General features: G+C 32.3%; 3 protein-coding genes and 1 long non-coding RNA gene across 4 annotated transcripts; 2 read left to right on the top strand and 2 right to left on the bottom strand.

Moving 5' to 3' along the window:
* Positions 1–1427: 1427 nt before the first annotated feature.
* Rab1 (RAS oncogene family member Rab1) lies at positions 1428–4643 on the bottom strand. Its single transcript, XM_011644046.3, has 4 exons — positions 4395–4643; positions 3197–3593; positions 2881–3112; positions 1428–2773 (listed from the first exon to the last, which is right to left on the bottom strand). Exons 1-3 carry the CDS (start codon positions 4415–4417, stop codon positions 2912–2914), a joined length of 621 nt encoding a protein of 206 aa, XP_011642348.1. The 5' UTR covers positions 4418–4643; the 3' UTR covers positions 1428–2773; positions 2881–2911.
* Positions 4644–6918: 2275 nt separating this feature from the next.
* Positions 6919–8180, top strand: LOC105430468 (activator of basal transcription 1). Its single transcript, XM_011644047.3, has 3 exons — positions 6919–7219; positions 7548–7737; positions 7815–8180. The coding sequence occupies exons 1-3, from the start codon at positions 6934–6936 to the stop codon at positions 8092–8094; spliced, it is 756 nt and encodes a 251-aa protein (XP_011642349.3). The 5' UTR covers positions 6919–6933; the 3' UTR covers positions 8095–8180.
* A 1937-nt stretch (positions 8181–10117) lies between these two features.
* Positions 10118–20305, top strand: LOC105430469 (UPAR/Ly6 domain-containing protein crok). Its single transcript, XM_011644048.2, has 3 exons — positions 10118–10732; positions 16035–16196; positions 17254–20305. Exons 1-3 carry the CDS (start codon positions 10666–10668, stop codon positions 17514–17516), a joined length of 492 nt encoding a protein of 163 aa, XP_011642350.1. The 5' UTR covers positions 10118–10665; the 3' UTR covers positions 17517–20305.
* Positions 14439–17360, bottom strand: LOC148936559 (uncharacterized). The gene is made up of 2 exons (XR_016139046.1): positions 17234–17360; positions 14439–15730 (listed from the first exon to the last, which is right to left on the bottom strand). It is a non-coding gene; the product is annotated as an uncharacterized LOC148936559 (long non-coding RNA).
* Positions 20306–21697: the final 1392 nt, after the last annotated feature.

The raw sequence follows: 21697 nt of genomic DNA, 5'->3' as shown, positions 1-21697 counted from the left end.
GAATAATAAGTGGTCTATGGTATAATGTGACCAAATGCGAGCTTACATGAAGCGTTTTTTGAGTGATACCCAATTGCCCATGTTCACGGTCTAGTTTCCATCGAAGTCTTCAATTCGATTCTATTTCAGTACTATGGATCAAATTTAATATGCTGTTTCCATTGGAAATAAAGTAGAAGTGAGAAAGACTGACATTTCAGTAGAATCAACATAACTTTTGTTTGTCGAATGTAAACAATATAATCTCTGAAAAATACATATATAAGTTACACTTATAGTTGTGTAAAAGAAATGGATTTTGAAATAATTTTGTTGAATCATCAATTATACAGAACGGTTACTGTTATGATATATAATAAACGATTACTACTGTTATGAAAAGTAAAGTTGGTATTATCTACTTTCAATCGTTTTCATCGATTAAATCTTGTATCAGTTCGCTGCCAATAAAATTTGTGAATCGAAGCAAGATTGAAATGAGCGCAATTTGTTACATTTCCATCGATTCAAATCTGATTCTATGTCGTATTAAGAGCGAATTAAGACATCGGTGGAAATTAGACCACGGTGTCACTCACGAGATAATGTTTGATTGAATATTAGAAAAATTTTTTTTAGGCTACGTTCCGATATTCACTACTAGTTCTGAAAATCTATAATATACGTGACCTGAATTATATATTTTTAGTACTGACAGTGAATATTGTAATGTAGTTTTAATGTGATTTAATTCAAAAAAATTCTTAAGCAGCGAAATAAGTGAATTGAATGGCGCCCGATTGGCCACGTTGTCAATTAGCCAATTTAAAATAAAATTTAAAAAAATTTTTAATTTTTGATCCAGTAAAAAATCTCCAGGTATCGATTGCCGTAAGTGACTGTGTCCAATTGCAATGTGCTCAAACGGAACGCTCTCAAATGAACTCAATCAATCATCATATAATCAAACAAGACGTACTCCATCCGATATGTTCTATTTGATGCTTGCAATACTCATAAGCATCGTTTGCAGCATCATAAACAGCCCTTGTTTCATATACGCACATTCGATAGATAACAAAATAATATTGAGAACGTTATGGATACAAAATGGAACATACCTTATACTGTTTCTTTCGCTTACACTTTTCTGCGCTTAAAGATAGGCTAATGATTCATAAAAAATGCAAGTAGTAGGACTTAAGCAGTGAACAAATTAACCAATTAAAACTATGAGTTTTAAAACAATAATTTCGATAATTTTTATCTTGATTGACCGATTCATTACTGCTCAAGTCTTATTATTTACAGTTTTCAATTACTAGTTTTATAACATTAATGAATAGATGTTATACATACATATATCTACATACATACATATGCAAACACATTATATGCTTATCAAAACAAATTATATCCCAATGATACCCCAATTTAAAGAATGCGACTTCCGTTAGATAATTGTTTATTATTATATATTTTATATAATTACAGTTGCTATTAAATATTTGTAACTTTTCGAATGCCATTATATCGTATACCCGTCATAAATAGCTTTTTCACAATACAAAGCTACAATTTGGGTTACAAGTAATTGTAATCTTTTTTTTTTTAACTTTTGTATAAAATATTTCCATTTTCTCTTCAGAACTGCAACTTTAACTTGCAGATTCATTTGTTGAATTTCGAATTGTATCTGAATTATAAAAAAGTATGACGAGAATTAATGATAAAATTCAAAGATGCAAACGAAAATTCCGCTTTCTTTCATTCGATTTAGTACATGCGAGTGACATTTCTGTTTTATATTGCGCGCGCATGCGCATACACACATACAAATAAATATGTATAGCAATCGTATTCATAACTCATTATTTTAAAACTATCTTAAAACAATGTCTTAAGATACTAACACAGCTCTGTAATTGTTTTATGATATCTTAAGTAGATATCTAAGACAGTTTTAAATATAAGAGCTCACTGAATACCAGTCTACATTATGTATGTTTGTACAGAGGTATGCCACGTAAATGTTCCTAGAGTTAAGTTTAAATACTTATTAAATTACATTACATATATATATATGTATGTATGTATGCATATACGCATATATTTAACTATAGAGAAAAGAAAAGAACAAGTGCATTGCTCATGTAATTCCACCAGAAAAAAATGATTTAACCATCTGCATATCTACAGAATAGAAAACGAAACGAAAAATGGGAGTGTTTTGGACTATTACATAGAGGAGTAGAAACGGCTATATGTATGTATGTATGTATGTATGTGTATATATATATATATGTATATATATATATATATATATATATATATATATATATATATATATATAGAGCCAAACACATACTCTATTGTACATATTATAATTAGGCTAAAAAAGAAAATTAAAGTGCTTATCTTAACAACCACCATACGCAGTAATATTCAATTTACTTTTCAAGACCGAGTTGTCTCCGTTACACGCATACCTACACTCGCTCGATATCATCAATACTAATTCAATAAATTTATCTTAAGTCAAACTCGATACTAGAAAATGACGTTGATTAACCACGCTTTTTTTTCTTTGGAAAGAAAGATAACTACAAAAACGGAATTTTAGAGCAGGCGAACATGAGTTTCGTACAACTCCAGAGAAGAGTTGGTGGTCCATGAGTGTGTTAGATTTTTTCCCTTTTTGTTGTTGGGGCAAAACTGAAACTTCCATGTATGTTCTTATACTTCCAGTAATAAGTTTAATTTTGCAGTGCCCGGACCGCAACCATAGGATGTTCTATAAAAAAAAAAAGATTGTTATTGCATCTTTTTAATAACATTCACTCCATGCATGCTTACAATTAGATTCACAAAACAAGTTGACAAATTTATTATTCCACTTACTTTGGTTAAACGAGACACAAGATTATATTTCTCAGCAACATCCAGATTTAGAAGATTCAATTGGACGCCCGTGTTCTATTTTCACCTTGTTGGCTGGATCACTTGCTCCACTTGATGGTGGACCCACTCTAAGTTTTATTTCAGCAGCCATTGTCATAAAAGCTTGCTCTACATTCATTGCATTTTTTGCTGATGTTTCCAAAAATGGTATACCAAGTTGATCCGCATATTCCTGTTTACAATGAAATATAAGGAGATTGTAGTAAATTTAAATAAATTATACAGAATTGAGAAAGAAACAAGTATAAATGTTTACCTTGGCTGTTGTATAATCTACTACTTTTTTAGTATGTAAATCGCATTTATTGCCAACTAGCAATTTATTGACGTTATCACAGGCATAACGATCGATTTCTTCCAACCACTGTTTTACATTGTTAAAAGTCTCCTGATCTGTACAGTCATAAACAACAATAATACCATGCGCACCACGATAATAAGAACTTGTAATTGTTCTGAACCGTTCTTGACCCGCCGTATCCCAGATTTGTAACTTTATCGTTTTTCCATCTAAATCAATAGTTCGAATCTTAAAATCTACGCCAATAGTGCTGATGTAACTTTCTGTATATGTATCATCGGCGAAACGCAACAAGAGACAGGATTTTCCAACACCAGAATCTCCGATTAGAAGCAATTTAAATAGATAATCGCTGAAATAAAAAAATAATTTAATGTCACATTATAAATTTATCAATGTTCTTATATAAATAGAAAAACAATATAATGTAATTTTCTATTTAAAGAAAGGCTACTTTATAACGTAAAGTATTCAACAAGACAATAAGAAAATTGATCAATTGGATTCTTCCAAGAATAATTAATTATGATTAGTCAATTAGTTTACTGTTCGCATCTTGCTGCTATACTTTATGCTATCATCAAATAGTTTTTAAAATTATAATCAATTCAATTGGAAAAATCATTTTATAAAAGATCTATTCTTTGTAGCTAAATTGATATATATTTATACTTAAAATGAAATAGATATATATCTGAAACTTGACAAAAAAGAGAAAATTTTAGTTCAATTCAACATAATAATGAAAAACAAGTCTAAAGTAAAATTTTTAAATTCCAAAAGGCACTCTAGATTCGTTCAGTATATTTGCTCAAATTTCCTTGTGGCTGTAATGGAGAAAGAGTCAAGGTCAGAGATTTCAAAGCACGTATGAGAAAATGTAACAGTACGGTACAGAATATTGAAATACGGATTACGATACAAGAGTGCCATGTTTCAAGTAGTAGGGGAAATGATGAGGGAAGGGTAAATCTGTCAGATGGTGACGATCGAAGGATATGTTTTTTTTTGCGTCCACGTCCAAGGAACGATTTTACATGAACGATAACGAACACGTTTTCTCATCAAGGAAACGTCCATGTTATCGCCTGATAGTCGATGCGTAGTGGCAAATCCGTTACACTTATGTCTGCGCAAAAGGAAGTTTACTCACTACTCGGGATTCATCGTGGACATGCTACGCTGAAAATGCGTTGGCTGATAAGTCTATCTATGGTCCACACTCGTAAGATACACTCGGAAAACGGTTCCACGGCCTCGATATGAGCTATGAGAAATGCGGATAAATCAGATTCACAATACGTTCCGTAATATGACGAAGAGTTTTAACAATGGCGGTCACGGTAACTCCTCCCAAAACCAATAGGACCTCCAACCACTGACGTAATGCCAGAATGGCAGCAAGCAGCAGGCAGTGAATATCATTCCATAGATAGAGGATGCATAGACTGGAGAATCGATTCTGTATTTTGAAACGAGGTGAAAATTACAAAAGCGAGGAAATTCACTAGATTTCGACATATAAAATCGCAGATACTCTAGTGAATTTCTTCTGCGTTTGCAATTTTCGCTTAGTTTCAAAATATAGGGTCGATTGTGAATATTGGAACAAAGATGCAGTCCACTTGGTGCTACAAATGCTTCGAAGCATTTTTTGATTGGTCAATTCATAGAATTCTTTGTTTTGATTGGTTAATCAAACGCTTCGAAGCTTTTGTAGCGCTAAATGGACTGTAGCAAAGTGAAAATTACAAAAGTAAAAAAATTCATTAATGGTTTAAAAATTCAGTCAATGGTTTAACATGCTTCCGACATAAATTGCTAGCATTGAAAATCTATAGTATACGTGATGTAAATTATAGATTTGCAATATGTATAGAATTGTAACACAACCCTAATATTACCCTAATATTACTAGCAAAGCAAAATGGTGATTGGCCATTATATTATCGTATTGCCAGGCTGTTATATCTGATATGTAAGAACCATTGAGCTCTATAATATATTGGAGTGAGCCTTGGAATGGAGATATCTCACTACTAAAAAAAGACAACGTGCGAATTGATATCACTCTCTTTGTCAAAAGATTCTCGGATTGGTTAATATTATTCTTCTACCATAAGGTTAACCAATAAGTACACTGTAGAAAAGAGATAAAGATTCCAACTTTAGTATATCCGTCCTTTTCTCCGCTGGGCCGCGGTTTTCTATAGTTTAGTATAGTTTAGTATAGTTTAGTATAGGGAAGGCTCACTCCAGTATACTATAGAGCTCAATTGTAAGAACCATAATTCTTGACTATTGATGATCTATAATGCACGTTTTATTTTCTGATTGTATCTGTACTGATATAAATTTACAATTTATTTTATTAATACATATATGTCATTTAATTAGAAAAAAATTTTAATATCTCAGTATAGATCAGGAAAGTACAAATAAGAGCCATAAAGGCACATGTATAATTGATTGTGGCTCCAGAGAGAAACCTGAGAGCGGCCATCCCAGCCTTTTTCGTGGGACCATCGAAACTCTCCATACACTAGCACTGCAGTTCTATTTTAATATGTTGGAACTAAGTAGCGCCAAGTTCCATTTTCTGACACTGCCGATAAAATCTCATTCTGGTGTGTGTGTGTGTGTGTGTGTGTGTGTGTGTGTGTGTGTGTGTGTGTGTGTGTGTGTGTGATATGTGTGTATATATATATATATATAAATATTTTTATATTTATATGTACATATGCATTTTTATATGTACGTAAATATGTATGTAAATATATAATAATAATAATAATAATAATATTATATTTTTATTACTAATTATAATGTTTAATTATTATAAAATTATATAATAACTTATTAATTATAATAAGTATTATATGTATATATGTAACATTAACATTGGTGTGTGTGTGTGTGTGTGTGTGTGTGTGTGTGTGTGTGTGTGTGTGTGTGTGTGTGTGTGTGTGTGTGTGTGTGTGTGTGTGTGTATATACCAATATTAATGTTCATCAATATTTTACAACGAGAAAATTACGCGCAAACGTAAAATAAATAATTATATAAATATATTCTTTCCGCTCCTTTCCGCTCCTTTCGGATCCTTGCTCCTTTGTGGAAGTAGCACGGACACACACCGGAATGAGATTTTATCGACAGTGTCAGAAAATGGAACTCGCTACTTACTTCCAACATGCTAAAATGAAACTGTGGCGCTAATGTACGGGGGTTTTGAAGGTGCTTTTTCATGAGCGTCAATTGACGCTCGAAATCAGGTTCGGATAAAGTTAGATCAGTATAATGACGGCGACATTCTGACGCGCAATAAAAAAGATTTTCATATGTTATTTTTGGTAATAATTCGCATTAAGAAGTAGATACACCTACATATATAACCTACAATATTTATTAAGTGTAGCAGTTTTAGAAAAAAATGTTTTTGCTCTCGCAGCCCTAATCTTCTCTAATTCCGAAGCATATTTATTAATTCCCTAGATTTCCGCCTTTCCGCCATCAAGGTACAAGGGGGAAAAGTTCACGTGAAAAATTTCATATTCACGTTTGAGAGAGTTACATGATCCCGCAAAATCGTACATGATCGTAAGTTCACGTGGAACTTTTCACTTTTCATGTTTCCGCCCTGGGAGAAAAGTTACATGATCAACCTCCTGAGCGTTGACGCTAAAACTAATATGACGTCACAAAATCATCCTGACCCGCGTCGACTGACGCCCATGAAAACATACCTTGACAGTCCCACGAAAAAGGCCGAGATGGCAGCTCTCAATTTTCTCTCTGGTGACACAAAAAATGAATTAATACAAGCTCCTAAAGAAATTGTAAAACTCGATAAAAAGGTTAAAAGAGGAATAATTTATTTGTCCACAATTCCAAAATATATGAACATCACGAAGATCCGGGAAATATTTTCAGCTTATGGGAAAGTGGGCAGAGTATATTTACAGTTAGCCGATAATGGTAATTTTTACATTTTTATTGTAACATTTATCACGTTTATTTATATTTTTATTTTAAGATTTGCTTTCTGTTCCTGTACTGGCCTGCACTAAAACTTTATATATATGTATATATATATATATGTTTCATTTTAAGTAATGAAGATACATTAGTTCAGCTACAAAAAACAGAACATTAGTTGTAATAGAATAACTGTAAGAGTATAACTGTAACATTTAAACAAGTGGCTAATTAGTCCAACAATCGAACAATGAATTCAAGCCTGATCTTCATCTCACTTATAAATACAATAGCATTTGATTTAATATGTATTAAAATATATTTATAGAGACACAACAATCAGGGAAACGTAAAAAGAGATTTAAGAAAATAATCAAGCATTTTACTGAAGGTTGGGTAGAATTTGAAAGTAAGAAAGTAGCAAAGTTTGTAGCACAAACGTTAAACAATACTCAAATATCCACAAGAAAGAAAAGTCGATTTTATGACATTATGTGGAATATAAAGTATTTGCCCAGGTAATGTAAATATTTTGTTAATTACTATCCATATAATAATATTTGATAATTATTAACATTTTATCTCTTTCCTATAGATTCAAATGGATTCATTTGAGCGAACGTTTAGCATATGAACGTGCCATTCATAAACAAAGACTTTTAACAGAAATAGCACAAGCTAAGAGAGAAGTTAATTTCTTCTCATATAACGTCGACAGAAGTAAAAAGCTACGTAAAAAACATGAACAAGGGGCGGAGACAACTTTTGAATTGCCTGAAGTTAAACAAAGGGATACTGACGGTGAAATAAGAAGTAGAAAAGCACAGACACATGTAACAGATAGAACAGAATTTCTTAAATCTATATTTGGATAAAATTTATTGTCTTTATGTATATGTATATAAGAATATCATATATCCTTTTGTATATATAAAAATATTAAAAATTATGAACAGTTTTATTTATTATACATTTATTACTTAAAACATTCACATTATAATTCTAGCTTTTATGTAATCCTAAACATCATTTTGAAGGAAGCGTTCCGTTTGCTTATAAAATTATTTATAGTTTTGTTTGCACACAGATTGATTGCCTATATTGTGCATATGTACATACGACCATGTTACACATATACACATATATTGCGACTATATATAGCACACATAGGAAAACCATTATACATAGCAAATTTATAACTCGTATAACTATATAAGTACGAACTTCATTACGCGTTGAAAGCACCGCTTAATGTGGAGTGGAAAGTTTAAAAGCCATATAGAAACATAGAACTATGGATTTCATTTCGCATTGAAAGTAACAAACACTACATGCATTGTAATTTCCTTTTTTATATACGAGATACGTCAATGTCTAAAAATAATCCCAAACAAGATGTCTAAGTCGCCTCAAAGTCATCATAAATCATAAGACATTTTTAAATTATCATGATGTTGTCTGTATATCTTTTTGAATAATATTCAATATGAGTTTGTACGATTAGTCGTTCTTTTTGTTAGACAATTATGTTGTGGTTTGCTATTGTATTTTATGATTACAATATTATTTCACAACAAACTTAATTGGTGTATAATAATTAATCTGTAATATATAACAAGTTTTTTTTTAATGTTACGTTATTAAATTCAATTTTATCTCGATCTTCTTTTTCTCAATAAAATACCATACGAGATCTATTCCCGATAAAAGGAATTAGAATTCTTTACTTCCTTATCTCATATTTCTTTGAAATTTCCTATGTAAATTTATTAGTTTATTAGTTTACTACAATTTTTTTATTTCTGTAATATTTTATATTACAGAATACCATTAAATTCGGGATATTAATTTTATTTCGAAAATTTTGAATAAAATGTAATATGAAATATACTGTAATATTAAATATTACAGTATATTTCATATTACATTTTATTCAAAATTTTCGAAATAAAATTAATATCCCGAATTTAATGGTTTGAATTGATAATGCCTTTGACTATTTCATTCGATTTTTTTCTATTATTTCAATTCAATGTATTTTTTTTTTTTTTTTTATTATATTTTTCTATTTCTCTATTTTTTTCCTATTATATTTGATTCATATTCTCGCATATAAACGATTTTTTAATAATTTACTACTAGACAATAATTTTATTGTTATAACACGGGATTTTGAAGAATGATTAAGAAAACGTTACATATCCATTTTGTTATCTTCAATTAATTAAAAATATTTTTTTAATATTTCTGACCTCTATTATTTCTCGTAATTTAATTCATTACTTATATATCTGTTCTTTTACTTTTTTATCCAGACTCTTTTACCTTTTCTTTTTCTCTTTTACGGCTGATGAAATTTACAATTAATCTAAATCGAAATATAGCATATCATTTTATTTATGTGCGAGTAAATCATATAAATTGCATTTTTATATGCTCGTTATTCGGCTTATTTTTTTTTTCTTTACTAAGAATCCATAGCGTTCTTAATAATATTGATGCGAAGAAAGATTTACGACATATTTATCACACGCGGGGGTGCGCGCTCGAGGGTAGTAGGAAAAGAAAGGATTAACGAGGGAAACGAAACTTACAATTAATACATTCGAGACATAGCGTATCATTTTATCCATGCGTGAACAGACCGTATAGACTGCATTTTTACATACGCTCGTTAATTGGCTCGTCACTTTTTTTTTTTTTTCCCCTATCGAATCCGTAGCGTTTCTTAATATCGATGCGAAGGAGGATTGCTGGCACGGTCACACGCGGGGGTGGCGCGCCGGAGGGTGGCGAGGGAGAATTGGCGAGGGAAAGAAGAGAACGGCGCGTGCACTATCGACAAATGCACCGGCGGGCGCATATCGCAGGAGTCGCGGGGGTGGGGTCTGCCGCATAGTGTGCAGATATAGAGCACCGAGGAAGGAAACTCGGTGACTCGGTCACACGACGCGTGTCAGTCGGTTGCTATGCGTCCGGGTGAAGTGGCGAGCGCGGCCCGCGACCCGAGAACGGATCACCACCGTCTCTGAGGGAACGAGAGCCCGCTCTCTCTTTCTCTCTTTCTCTCTCTCTCTTTCTCTCTCTTTCTCTCTCTCTCTCTCTCTCTCTCTCTCTCTCTCTCCCTCTCTCGTCCCGGCGAGATCAACGCGAAAGGCGGTGACAACGATAACGACGACGACGACGACGACGACGACGACGACGACGACGACGTCGACGATAACGACAACGACGAAGACGACGACGACAACGACGACGAAGACGACGTCGGCGACGATTGGCGAACACGTACACTCGCACACTGCCCAATCCTTTCCCCGGCGACGGCGACGACGGCGACGACGACGGGAATACCTTCCATGCGAATACGGCCGCGGGCGCTGCGACGCGATTAGATCCTCCCCGAGCACGAGCCACGGGCACATGGTCCTGCAATCGCGACGACCATGATCGCGAACCAAGCCGCGCCGATCATCGGCTTCCTCTTCGTCCTGGTGGCCACTTTTGATCGCGGTGAGTGCCGATCAGCCTTGGCAACTGTTGCCGATCCGTTTCGCCGTTTCTTCCTGGAACAGCGATCGATTTGCCAGGCAACCGGTCGATCGAAACGGAGCGAATCCACGAGCCCCGGAAGAATAAAAAAGATCGAAGTTTTCGCGCGATTGCGAAGGAGGCATCTTATGCCTTGAAATCCGCGCGTCTCAAATTTTCATTTCTCTTATCTCTTAACAAAGTCGAGCTACATAAGCTACTCTGATTTAAGGAATAAAATAATACGAGTAACAAGTTTTTGTTTGCGACTGGAAAGAAAGCAAATTTCAAGAGATGAAAAATTCTACTTTCGGAAAGGTACATTTGAACGCTTTCGCTTTACAAGATATTTGAAGGCTATTAACTGCGGCTATCAACGATTGGTACACGATTGGTAACTTTAACTTTGCTAATTATTTCGTAAAAGAAAGAAATACTTTAAATGTATTTTTTTTAGAAACGATTTGCCTCTCTTTTTGTAATCATCGTCTTATCTACAGAAGAAATTATATTCCTACATTTTTGCAAAGATCGCAAATTTTAGATAATACTATGTCCATTTCTACTAATATCTATTAATTTTAATTTCGATTTACTTTAATCTTTATTCTTTTTTTAAATTAATCTCTATAAGATATCTAAAAAAGATAAAAAGTGAAATTAATATTAAAGTTAATCTATATTAACAGAAATGAAAATGAATATGAAAGATGAATTTGAAAGGAATCCAAAGCTTATTGAATTGCTTATTTAAAAAATTAGAATGATATAAAGGCTCTACATTGTTCAAATTAATTTTTATCGATGTATTAATTCCCAAGAAAGCGTACAAAATTGTCCCGACAAAGAACAGTATAGAATATACAATAGAGTGAAATTTATTGACATTTTTCCAGAAAACTATACACGGTTGTTTCGATAGATGCTTTTGTTAAAAGTTTCAATAGGAAATTGGATTAAAAAAAAAATAGAATAAAAAATATTCAATAAAAGTATTTTCAAAATTTAATAAAAGTATTTGTTCTGTGAACTTAATAAAAAAAAATTTAATTGTTCTTGAAATAAATCAGATTAAATCACCGTTTTTGAATGTTACTTCGTCCAAGAGTATAGGAACGATCGATAATACACGATTTCGTATACTATTTGCGAGTGAGGAAAAGTATTGCATCACGACGCAATGCGACGCAAAAGTGATGCCAGGAAAAGTTACTATTGTAGATGAGCCGTCTAGGCTGAGGTCATACATCATCGGGAAATTGTAAGAGTCCAAACAATATAAAAGTTTAGATAACGTTTAACCTTTTGCAATCTGAATCCCAAGTCAATGTTAGATTCTTTTCTACAAGTTTTTATTTCCAGGAAAAAACTTTTCAAAATTTTTTAGATCAATTTAATATTTAAAGAATACGGGAATACAGTGACAAGATTATAAATTTTAAGAAATCAATATATTATAAAAAGAAAATCATTAAAAAAAAAAAATAGAAGAAAGAGAAATTTAGTCTTTATAAATTCTAATCTTTAGAATGTAAAACTATTTTGTAGGGTCTTTTTAAATCCTTTTAAATATGCTTTAAATAAATTATTTTCATAGTGCATAATTATCAATATGATACAGTTAACAATACAATTTGCAATTTGTATTTAAAATGTTTTATCTCGATCAAATAAAAGTTACATTATTTTTTAAATTACATCTTATTTATAAATTAAATTACTTCATTCAACATAATTTTAAATTAATGTTCGAAAGTTAAGGGTGGTTTCAATTCCCTTTTATCCGCTTATTTTAGCTTTTATAAAGATCAATATGAAGAATTATGAAAAGAATGACTTTTTGATATTATCGAATTTATTACATAAATAAATTTCTAAAATATGTCTTTATAAGATTTAGAAATTGCTGTACAAAGTTTTGAAATAGTATACATATATATGGGTAATAATAAGTATTAATGTACGACTAAAAAGAATTAGGTCATTTAAAATGAAATCCTCGTCATATAAATTTTAAATTCATTCATCATAACATTAATATTCGAAAGTTAAAGGTGGTTTCAATTTCCTTTTATATTTTTATCCATTTATTTTAGCTTTTAGGGATCAATGAAGAATTATGAAAAGAATTAATTTCTGACATCATTGATAATTTCTTTAGAATTTGTATTTTTAAATAAATTCAATTATTTTATTTGACTTCACAGAAATGACTTCTATTTTAATTTATATATTTTTCAACATGATTTTAATTTTTTGACATTTTTCTGTAGATTTCACATTTTCCTATATATCGCAGAAAGCAGCGATTTTCAACAATACCGGCATTATATGTATTATTATATTACGGTTAGTAAGATACTGAACAGCGAATTCCTACAACAGTAGCACTTGTGGTACTTCAAGATGCCAGATCGCGAAGATGAGCGTACGGTATATGTGCTTGTCGAATTAAATCCTATTACTATGCTAGAAAAATATCGCAATAATCATGCATCTCCGTTTGCTGTGAATCGTAAATTAATTTATATTAAAGAAACCACGGAGCGATTTCCTTTCAAAATTAATCGTTCGAAAAGAAGTTAAGAAAAAAATTACCCCCTAAAAAGTTATCTCTTCTCTTAAAATCAAACAAAATTATTTCAACTAAAACTTAAACTAAGTTAAGTAAACTACTAGTTTTTTAATTTAAGTCTTAATTAATTATATATTTGTATTTTATTTTTGATGAATTAAATTTTGAACCTAGATAAAATTTTTGCATTTATTGTAAATTAAGAAAATGATATCATGTAAGATCATATAATTGAATTAAGTATCTCTAAAAATTTTATTTGTATATATATCTTTATTTCAATTATTTGCAGCAAATATAATTGATTTAATTAAGAATTAAATAACTTATTTTATAAAATTAAGCCTTGTCAAGCGCGGCCCCATCACATTAAACTTGTGCCTCTTATCAAATGAATTGGCGAGAGTTTCAAACTCGTCCTTTTCCTTGTTGACGTTGTCGATATACATCCGGCGACTTCGATAGTGAAGTTGAATATGATGAAGGGAAAAGCCAGACAATAGATATTCGTTTCCCTGACGACGTTCGAATAGAATATAATTAGAAGCATGACGTCATTACTTTCCTAGCCAAGATCATTCACGTGTTCGTGACTTAACTTTCCCATAGTAATGCAAAGGGTGAAAATTTGTGGACGAAATGGTGTAATTTGATCACGGTTAATATAACTATATATAGAAAGAATTGCGGGTTATATCATTTAGATCAATCATTCCGACCAAACTGTGCTCAAACGAAATTAAACTGTTAATTTTTTAAGATCTCATTACAACTACTAATTAGTTACTAATGTGTACTTGATGAGCATCGATTACTTGATACATGCTCAGCAAATCTGATTTCTCTTTTGTCCACTAATCGAAGTAATTACTGATACGAAATTAATTGGCATCGGTAATTCGCGTTTAGGATATCATTAATGAATACATTATATCTGATAATTTATTGAAATTTAGGGTAGCACCTAAACGACGAAAGCCGTCGTGAGGCTATTGAGCGACCCACTTTCTCCTTCTCCGATCCCTTTCCTCTCATTTACTCCCTTCATCCCTCTCTGCTTCATATACTCTCAGTATAGTTTTTGTTTGTCTTGTTTTTCTTGTGATGATGGTATTCTTTTTTTTTTTTATCATTTCTGCTTTATCTTTCTTGATAGTGTTATATTTACGCATCCTCTTTTTTGTTCCTCTCTTTCCTTTACTTAAATATATTTTATGTCTTTAATATTTAGTATTATTTATGTCTTTGTTATGTATTACAGACTTTAGATCTAGGAATTAAAATATATTTTATTTTATTCCTTCTGAAAAGGAAAAATAACGGTCAAATTTTAATTAATGATATAGATCTCTTTTCGTTCATTTATTCTCCACTATTTCTTCATTTTTATAAAATTATTCTACTTTTTTCTATATATATTTCTTCTATTTTTTTCTCTATATTTTTCTAGTTTCGAGTTTTTATATTTGTTAATACGGTATGTTATATGTGGCGTATGTTCGATTTCATCATTTTCAACGAATAAATATTTTGCCTTTCAAATAATGACCATTTAAAATTTTATTTTTGTTTCGCATACAAATGCAATTTGCTTATTACAAACGAAAAAGATCATATAAATTCATTTGCAAATTATCTGTTATCAATGAAATTGTATTGCGAATAAAATTTGATTTGACTTTTTGATTCGATTTGATTTGACTTTTAAACTTGACTTGAAATATGTGCATATATTTAGGTACATTAAAGAAATATTCCACTCATCGTGATAAAATTTTTCAACTCATACTTGAAAACACTTAAAATATTTAAGAAAATTTTATATAAATTGTATGTATTATGTAATACGTACAATTTATATAAATAAGATAGATCGATTAAAATAAGAGAAATGAAAGTAGTAATATATAATAACATCGCACTTTATTTTATTTTAGGAATTTGTTTTAGAAAACAAGAGAGGCAGAAAGATATTATGTTAAAATAGAAATTAAAATGAGAATAATGAGAATATATAAAATTAAAAAAAAAAAAAACAAAAAGAAAATGCTTGAAAGAAAAGAAAAAAGTAGGTCGAGTGACGGTAAAATCGCGTATGAAATTATAATTAGAAAAATGACGTTAGTAGCTTGTAGCTGAAATGAAAACGATTGAAATAGTGAATTCGCATTTGTCCTTAATCGCCTAACTCTGTACCCAGTCACAAAAATTCGGATTCTCCGCATCGATTCTCCACGAGACAGCTGAGTGTAGGTCATCGCGTGTGTCTTGCCTCGCTGTTCGATATCAGCTGGCGCCGTATCAGCCTAGTTCCGTAACTGCGGGATGTAACAGGGTGTTACGTCACGTCGTAGAAGGGCAAGACAACCAGACCATTCTTCAATTAATCCTTATCTAATTGACTTCTGTTAAATTTATCGCAAAATCACGATAAAATTTTTAAGAATTTTACTTCTAAGAATTTCTAAAATATTTATTAAAACACACGTAAAGGAGAAAGTGAAATTTTTGGCTGGTTACACTTAATGCTCGTTACTTGATCTTCAGTGCACAAGATTAAATTGCCTCTATTTAATCGCGTTGCATGCTGAAATATCACAGAAACCTTAGGAAAGATTTAAGAAAAATGATTTTACTTGACCTTAATTCTTTGGCAATCTTTGGATTCTCAGGCAAATACAAATAAGAATTGATCTTTTTTTATTTCAGGTGAAGCGATAATATGTTATCAATGCAATAGCGAGTATGATCCGAGATGTGGCGACCCATTCGATTCGTATAGCTTGGGAACTGTAAACTGCAGTTTTCAGCCTCGTTTAGAGCATCTCAGCCATTTAGAGCCTACTCTTTGCCGGAAAATTAGTCAAAGAGGTAAGATTGCTTCCATAAGGTTCTTTATCTGAATTTCTATATTTTTACATAGATATATATTTAATAAATGTCATCTAATAGAAATTTACAAATATTATATTTATTAAAATAACCTACACTTATTAATTTTTATTTATTTATTTATTTAAGATTATCCATTTCTTTAATAATAGCTTGCAAGCACAATAATCGCCGGCATTACTGGCATATTCAGAAATTTATTTATTTAATTAATGCTATTTATATCAGTTATACAGTTTTATATTTTAATGTGAGATTTGTAAACTCGGAGCATTCTGCAATACGTATAACATTTTATAAATAATAACAGGTATAATAATGGTAAAATAATGAATCATAGATATCGATTCAACGATATGTTATGACAATTATCAATTATTCATCTCATAAACGTTTCCGTTTAAAAATAAATAAATTAGCTAAAAGACTTTACTTAAGCATTGTTTTTAAGTTATTTACTTTAAAAACGCTTATTTCACGCGTTTTGATATTCCAATTTTACACCTTCTCTAAATAATTTGCTCACTTTCCCATTACATTTATGCTCCACATTTTTTTGCCAGGATGGTAGCAAAGACACAAGCGATGTCTTTCTAAAATAAAATTATCTTAAATTGAAATCTTTACGGTAAATCCTAGGTCGCCATACCGGGATACGATATACGATTCTTCACATCGCTATAACTTTTTGCAATGAAATTTCTTTAAACCATTATAATTACTTGAAAATAAAATATTTTAAGTTTAATTTTTGTTTATCTATCTTTCTCTCACTCTGAGGCATCGATTTTACACGTTGCGAGCTAAAAAATATAATCCCTCGGTTCAGAGATATAGCGTGACAAAATTACGAGGGTTCCGCAAAACTTTCCCCGAGGGGAGGGGAGGGAGGGAGGGAGGGAGGGAGAGGGGGAGTGTCACACCCCGGGGGGGAAGGGTAATTAAACATAGGTGTGGCGAGCTAGGATTGAAAATCTCTAAAACGGAGCGAAAAGAGTTCGGATACAGAGCGACACCGTTTCCGTTCCTGTTGCAGTGTACGGAAAAGTGAGGGTCGTCCGCAGTTGCGGCTATATCACAGACAAGAAAGATAACGGTGAGTGCCTTAAGAGGAGCGGCACCCACGACGTGCGCGCTCAATATTGCTCGTGCACTGGTGATCTGTGCAACTCCGCCGAGGGTCTCCGCACGCCGTCCTTACTGCCATTGGCGTCTCTCCTGACTGCCATACTGGTGACACCGAGCCTGCTCCTGTCGTGCCCGATCGTGCCGCCCTGTACCTCCCTCTCGACAGTCTAATTTTGCCTAGTGTTCGAATTATACTCCGAGAATCGACCCAGGCCATTGTAGCGCCGCACGGACCGTTTCGTACACCAGGAAAACGAGCTCCTCCCCTCCCACTCCCCCCCCCCCCCCCCGTTCTATCGATCAGTCGGCCAGTCGACCAGTCACTGTCAATTTTACCACCGAGTTACCGAGTTTTCTCGGTACGTGACGGATCATCAGGAGGAGATCGTCAAAGGAGGAGGGCTCTACCGTTTGCGAAGGAGGGGACACTATTCCGACCTTTCAGCCTATCGTTAAATTACCGGCTCTCGGCCTAATTAAAAACCGTGTCAGACGATGATCGAGGCGTGTCAATCTCCGCGCCGCTAAACAAAGAAACGTTACACTCAAGCTGTCAAATTTCCTTTCTCCCTTCCGTTTCGAGATATCCAGATGTACAACGAATCCGAACACGTATATCTCTTCAGGAATCAAAATGAGGTCACTCTCAATGTGACTTTTTCAAAAAGTCCTGATTTCTTGTATTCGTGGATGGTCTTGAACGATGAGGGGGGGGATTCCGAGCATTTCTTGCGGATAATTTTAATTTCTGTTAGACTTTAGATTTTAATTCGTCGACGGTGTTTTAGGCTGTGAACGGTCCGTAACGTAGCCGGATTAATTAATAGTAGTGTAACGGTGATAACTGCCAGATGCGCGAGGGTAGTATACATATCTCCGCGAACAAAAACAAGAAAAAACGCAAAATAGATAACGGCCTCTATGTAAAAGAAAAAAAAAAAAAAAGTGAAAAATCAATCACCGGTGTCTCTTGTGCTACATTGGGGGTTGCACTTGCCGCGTGATTTCCATTCGGACTTAATCGGCTGTGTCGATTCGGCTGTCAGAGACTTCCCGAATATTTTTTTGCATAGGTGAATTAAGAGGAATCGATTTGGAAGCTTGTTCTGCGATCAATTTAGTAATTCTTTTTTCAATTGTTCTAAATTATTTTTCATATGCATATTTAATATAAATTTATATAAATTTTTCCTCGACAATGATGATCTCTTAAATCTCACAATTACTTAACTTTCGAAACAAACAAGTATTATAATAAGTAACATAAATAATTAGATTTAATTTTAGGATGCATTTTATATAATAATATGATTAAATTAAATTAAATAATTATCATATAAAATGCATCCTATCGATGCATCGCTGATGTTCGATTCCTATTATTAATTCACCTACTTACTGTATAGGAACGACCGAATGTTATCGTATGTGTCAAGTGTAATTCGAAATAGGAAAGTGTGTAGCAGGAGAGACGGATACTTGATTTTGAAAATTTAAGATTAGTAAAAACAGTTACACATAATAAATACAAAGTAGCGGCATCGCGATAAAAACACGTTTCGCACCCCGCCTGCGAGCTACTGCTGAACATATTGCGTGCCTGTGCACGAGTGTGCTTGCCTGTAACGTGTGTACGCATAATTATGATGTATGTATACGCACGCGAAGTAAAAAGTATATATATATATATATATAAATATATTTTGTTGTTGGAATAAAGCCAAAGTGGAATTGCACGCGAGATCGAGTCTTATTTTTAGAAGTTACGATGACATAGCATTTATGAAATAAAATACGAAACAGGATATAATACGGGACGCATCCACGGGTTGCGTCCATTCAGCTTACTTCAGCTTACTCCTTTATCATTATAATTTCATCGTGACATAATATTATGTAACATGATTTTTCTTTTCACATGTACAATTTTTACGTAATCTCTAATTGTGTACACATAATTAGTTATTTTATAACATAGTCAAATTAAATTATCTTCAACCAAGTACCTTTCATTCTACTTGATATCAAATTTTTTGCTCGAAAACTAAACTGAAGTAGTCTGAATGGTACACCTTCTCATTAAATAATTCAAGATAAACTTTAACGTGCTAATTGTTTAGACGCTATTGTTATATGTAAAAGAAGCTATGTAAAGGATGGAATAGATATAACATATCGATGCCGAGAGAAACCTCGCATTTAGCTCTAATAAATTTAGCTCTCTTTGAAGATCCACCATCGCGTCCACGATTATTATTCCATGTTTCACAAAACTTTGCAATAATTATAGTTTAAGCCTGAGCGTACAATAACCGCTGTCCGTATGCGTGTATACATATGAATGCTAATGTGTTTGCGTGTGTCTGTGCAATAATAATTGAATGTGACGCTAAATTCGATAGCTCAATTAGAATCGGTTGTTGCACTTTCGGGTAAATTATCTGATTATTTATCTGACATATTTCCTCTATCTTGTTTTAAAATGAGATGTTGACCGCAGTATAGGTAGAAAAATAAGATTAGTTGACTAACGTTGGAAAAACCGGCCCTTAATAATTCGTTGTTGCTCTTTCGATCGCGGCTAATAGAAGAGAGAGTAAATACATATAAGATATTCGATAATAAGCGCATTGATGGTAAACAGCATCTCGATTAGAAGCTGATGTATTATACTTCATGATTATACTTCAAGTCGAGATAAATCCATTAAAAGCCCTTTTTCTTTTCACAGCTCAAAAAAACTTATCCATGATATCTCTAAGAGAGAATATTTTTTTCAGCAACTGCCACTTGTATCAGATGCGCTTAAGCTATAATAACTCAACACTCTCTGTAATATTAATGCTAATAATAATAGTAATAATAATGGCAACATAGAGTAACACATGGTATTGGCAGATAATGAACGAGCAATAATATATAATAAGAAAGTAGATGGTTTATTAATAAAAAAAAAAGAAGAAAGAGAAATAGGTAAAGTAGGCGCTTAATTAACATAAATTTTGTCAGCAATACTGCAAAATGATCATTTTATCTCTATTATTACTGTCACCATCGCAGTTGCCATCTTTTCGGTTAAAGACTCCAACTTTTTAGGACGAATTTTTGGCAAACGGAAAAAATCTTTAGCCTTTTTTAGAGAAAACATTATAAGAAAGGTAACAATTTTAAAAATGACATTTAGAATGACAGATTATTGAATATGTTGTATAACGAATGTAGTAGTTTAACTATTGTAAAATATTCAAATATTCCATTTTCTTTTTCCCATAGAAAACCGGTGGAATAACCTAAAGGTGCTAACCATGGTCTCTCTCACACACACACACACACACACACACACACACACACACACCACGCTATCTATCGTCGCCATTATTACCATTAATATGATTTCTACCGATTATGATCACTACTATTACTATTATGATTATAGTTATTGTTAGTATATTATCGACTCGTTGTTACAAATAATACCGCTAATAATTATTATATCATTAGAGTGCAAAAATGTGGTAACAATTATGACGGACGTGATGGTGTGGATAAGGATGGAAATATGGAGGAATAAAGTAAGGAGAAAGAGGGAAAATTAATGGATACGAAAATGAGATAATCAGATTCCAATTTTTGGCGTCAGTGAAAGATTACAAATTCGTCATGTTTTTTTAGTGTCGATTCTGCGATATAGTTAAAATTGCATCTTCGATAATTTATAATCTTTAAATTTGGTATCAAAATTTGAATTGTCCATTCTAGTCCATAATTACCTTCTCCCTTGCTTAGAATAATTAAAACAAGATAAACTTTCTGTTATCAGATTTGCACGAAAAATCAGTTATGATATTGAACTAGCAAAAAAATATTGTTTGCATTGTTACAGTTTTGATTCTCTCATAAAAGAACTATTCTTAAAACATAATTTTAACAAATTCTTTTCCTCTTGTAAAAAAAACATTTATGTATAATAAAAGTAATAAAATCATGATCACGATAAAAGATAACGACAGAATCTCTGTCTTTATATTACTGTGTATATTAATCCTATTATTAAGTATTATTTTGTGTTTTTTACTATTCTACAATAAATTTATTTATTTACATATCTTTGCTGATTTTACATTCAGATCTGATAGTAAGAAATTTACTTTCTTCCAAGAAAAATGTTTTCTTTCATCTCCCTTGTCGTTTCGAGATCAATTTTATTGGATTCTTTAGTCGCGATAGCACAGAAAATTGAAAGAAATGCGAAGTTCTTGTTATTGAGACAATCCGCTTTCCTTTTTTGATACATGTCGAGATATGTAACCAATGGCCAATGGTAAACAATTGGAAATATTGATTTGGTGCAA

This window comes from Pogonomyrmex barbatus, unplaced genomic scaffold, assembly GCF_055798465.1.
Source record: "Pogonomyrmex barbatus isolate J1 unplaced genomic scaffold, ASM5579846v1 scaffold2, whole genome shotgun sequence".
Taxonomy (NCBI): domain Eukaryota; kingdom Metazoa; phylum Arthropoda; class Insecta; order Hymenoptera; family Formicidae; genus Pogonomyrmex; species Pogonomyrmex barbatus.
The sequence above is the reverse complement of the archived record's forward strand: the minus strand, read 5'-3'. Positions and strand labels throughout refer to the sequence as shown.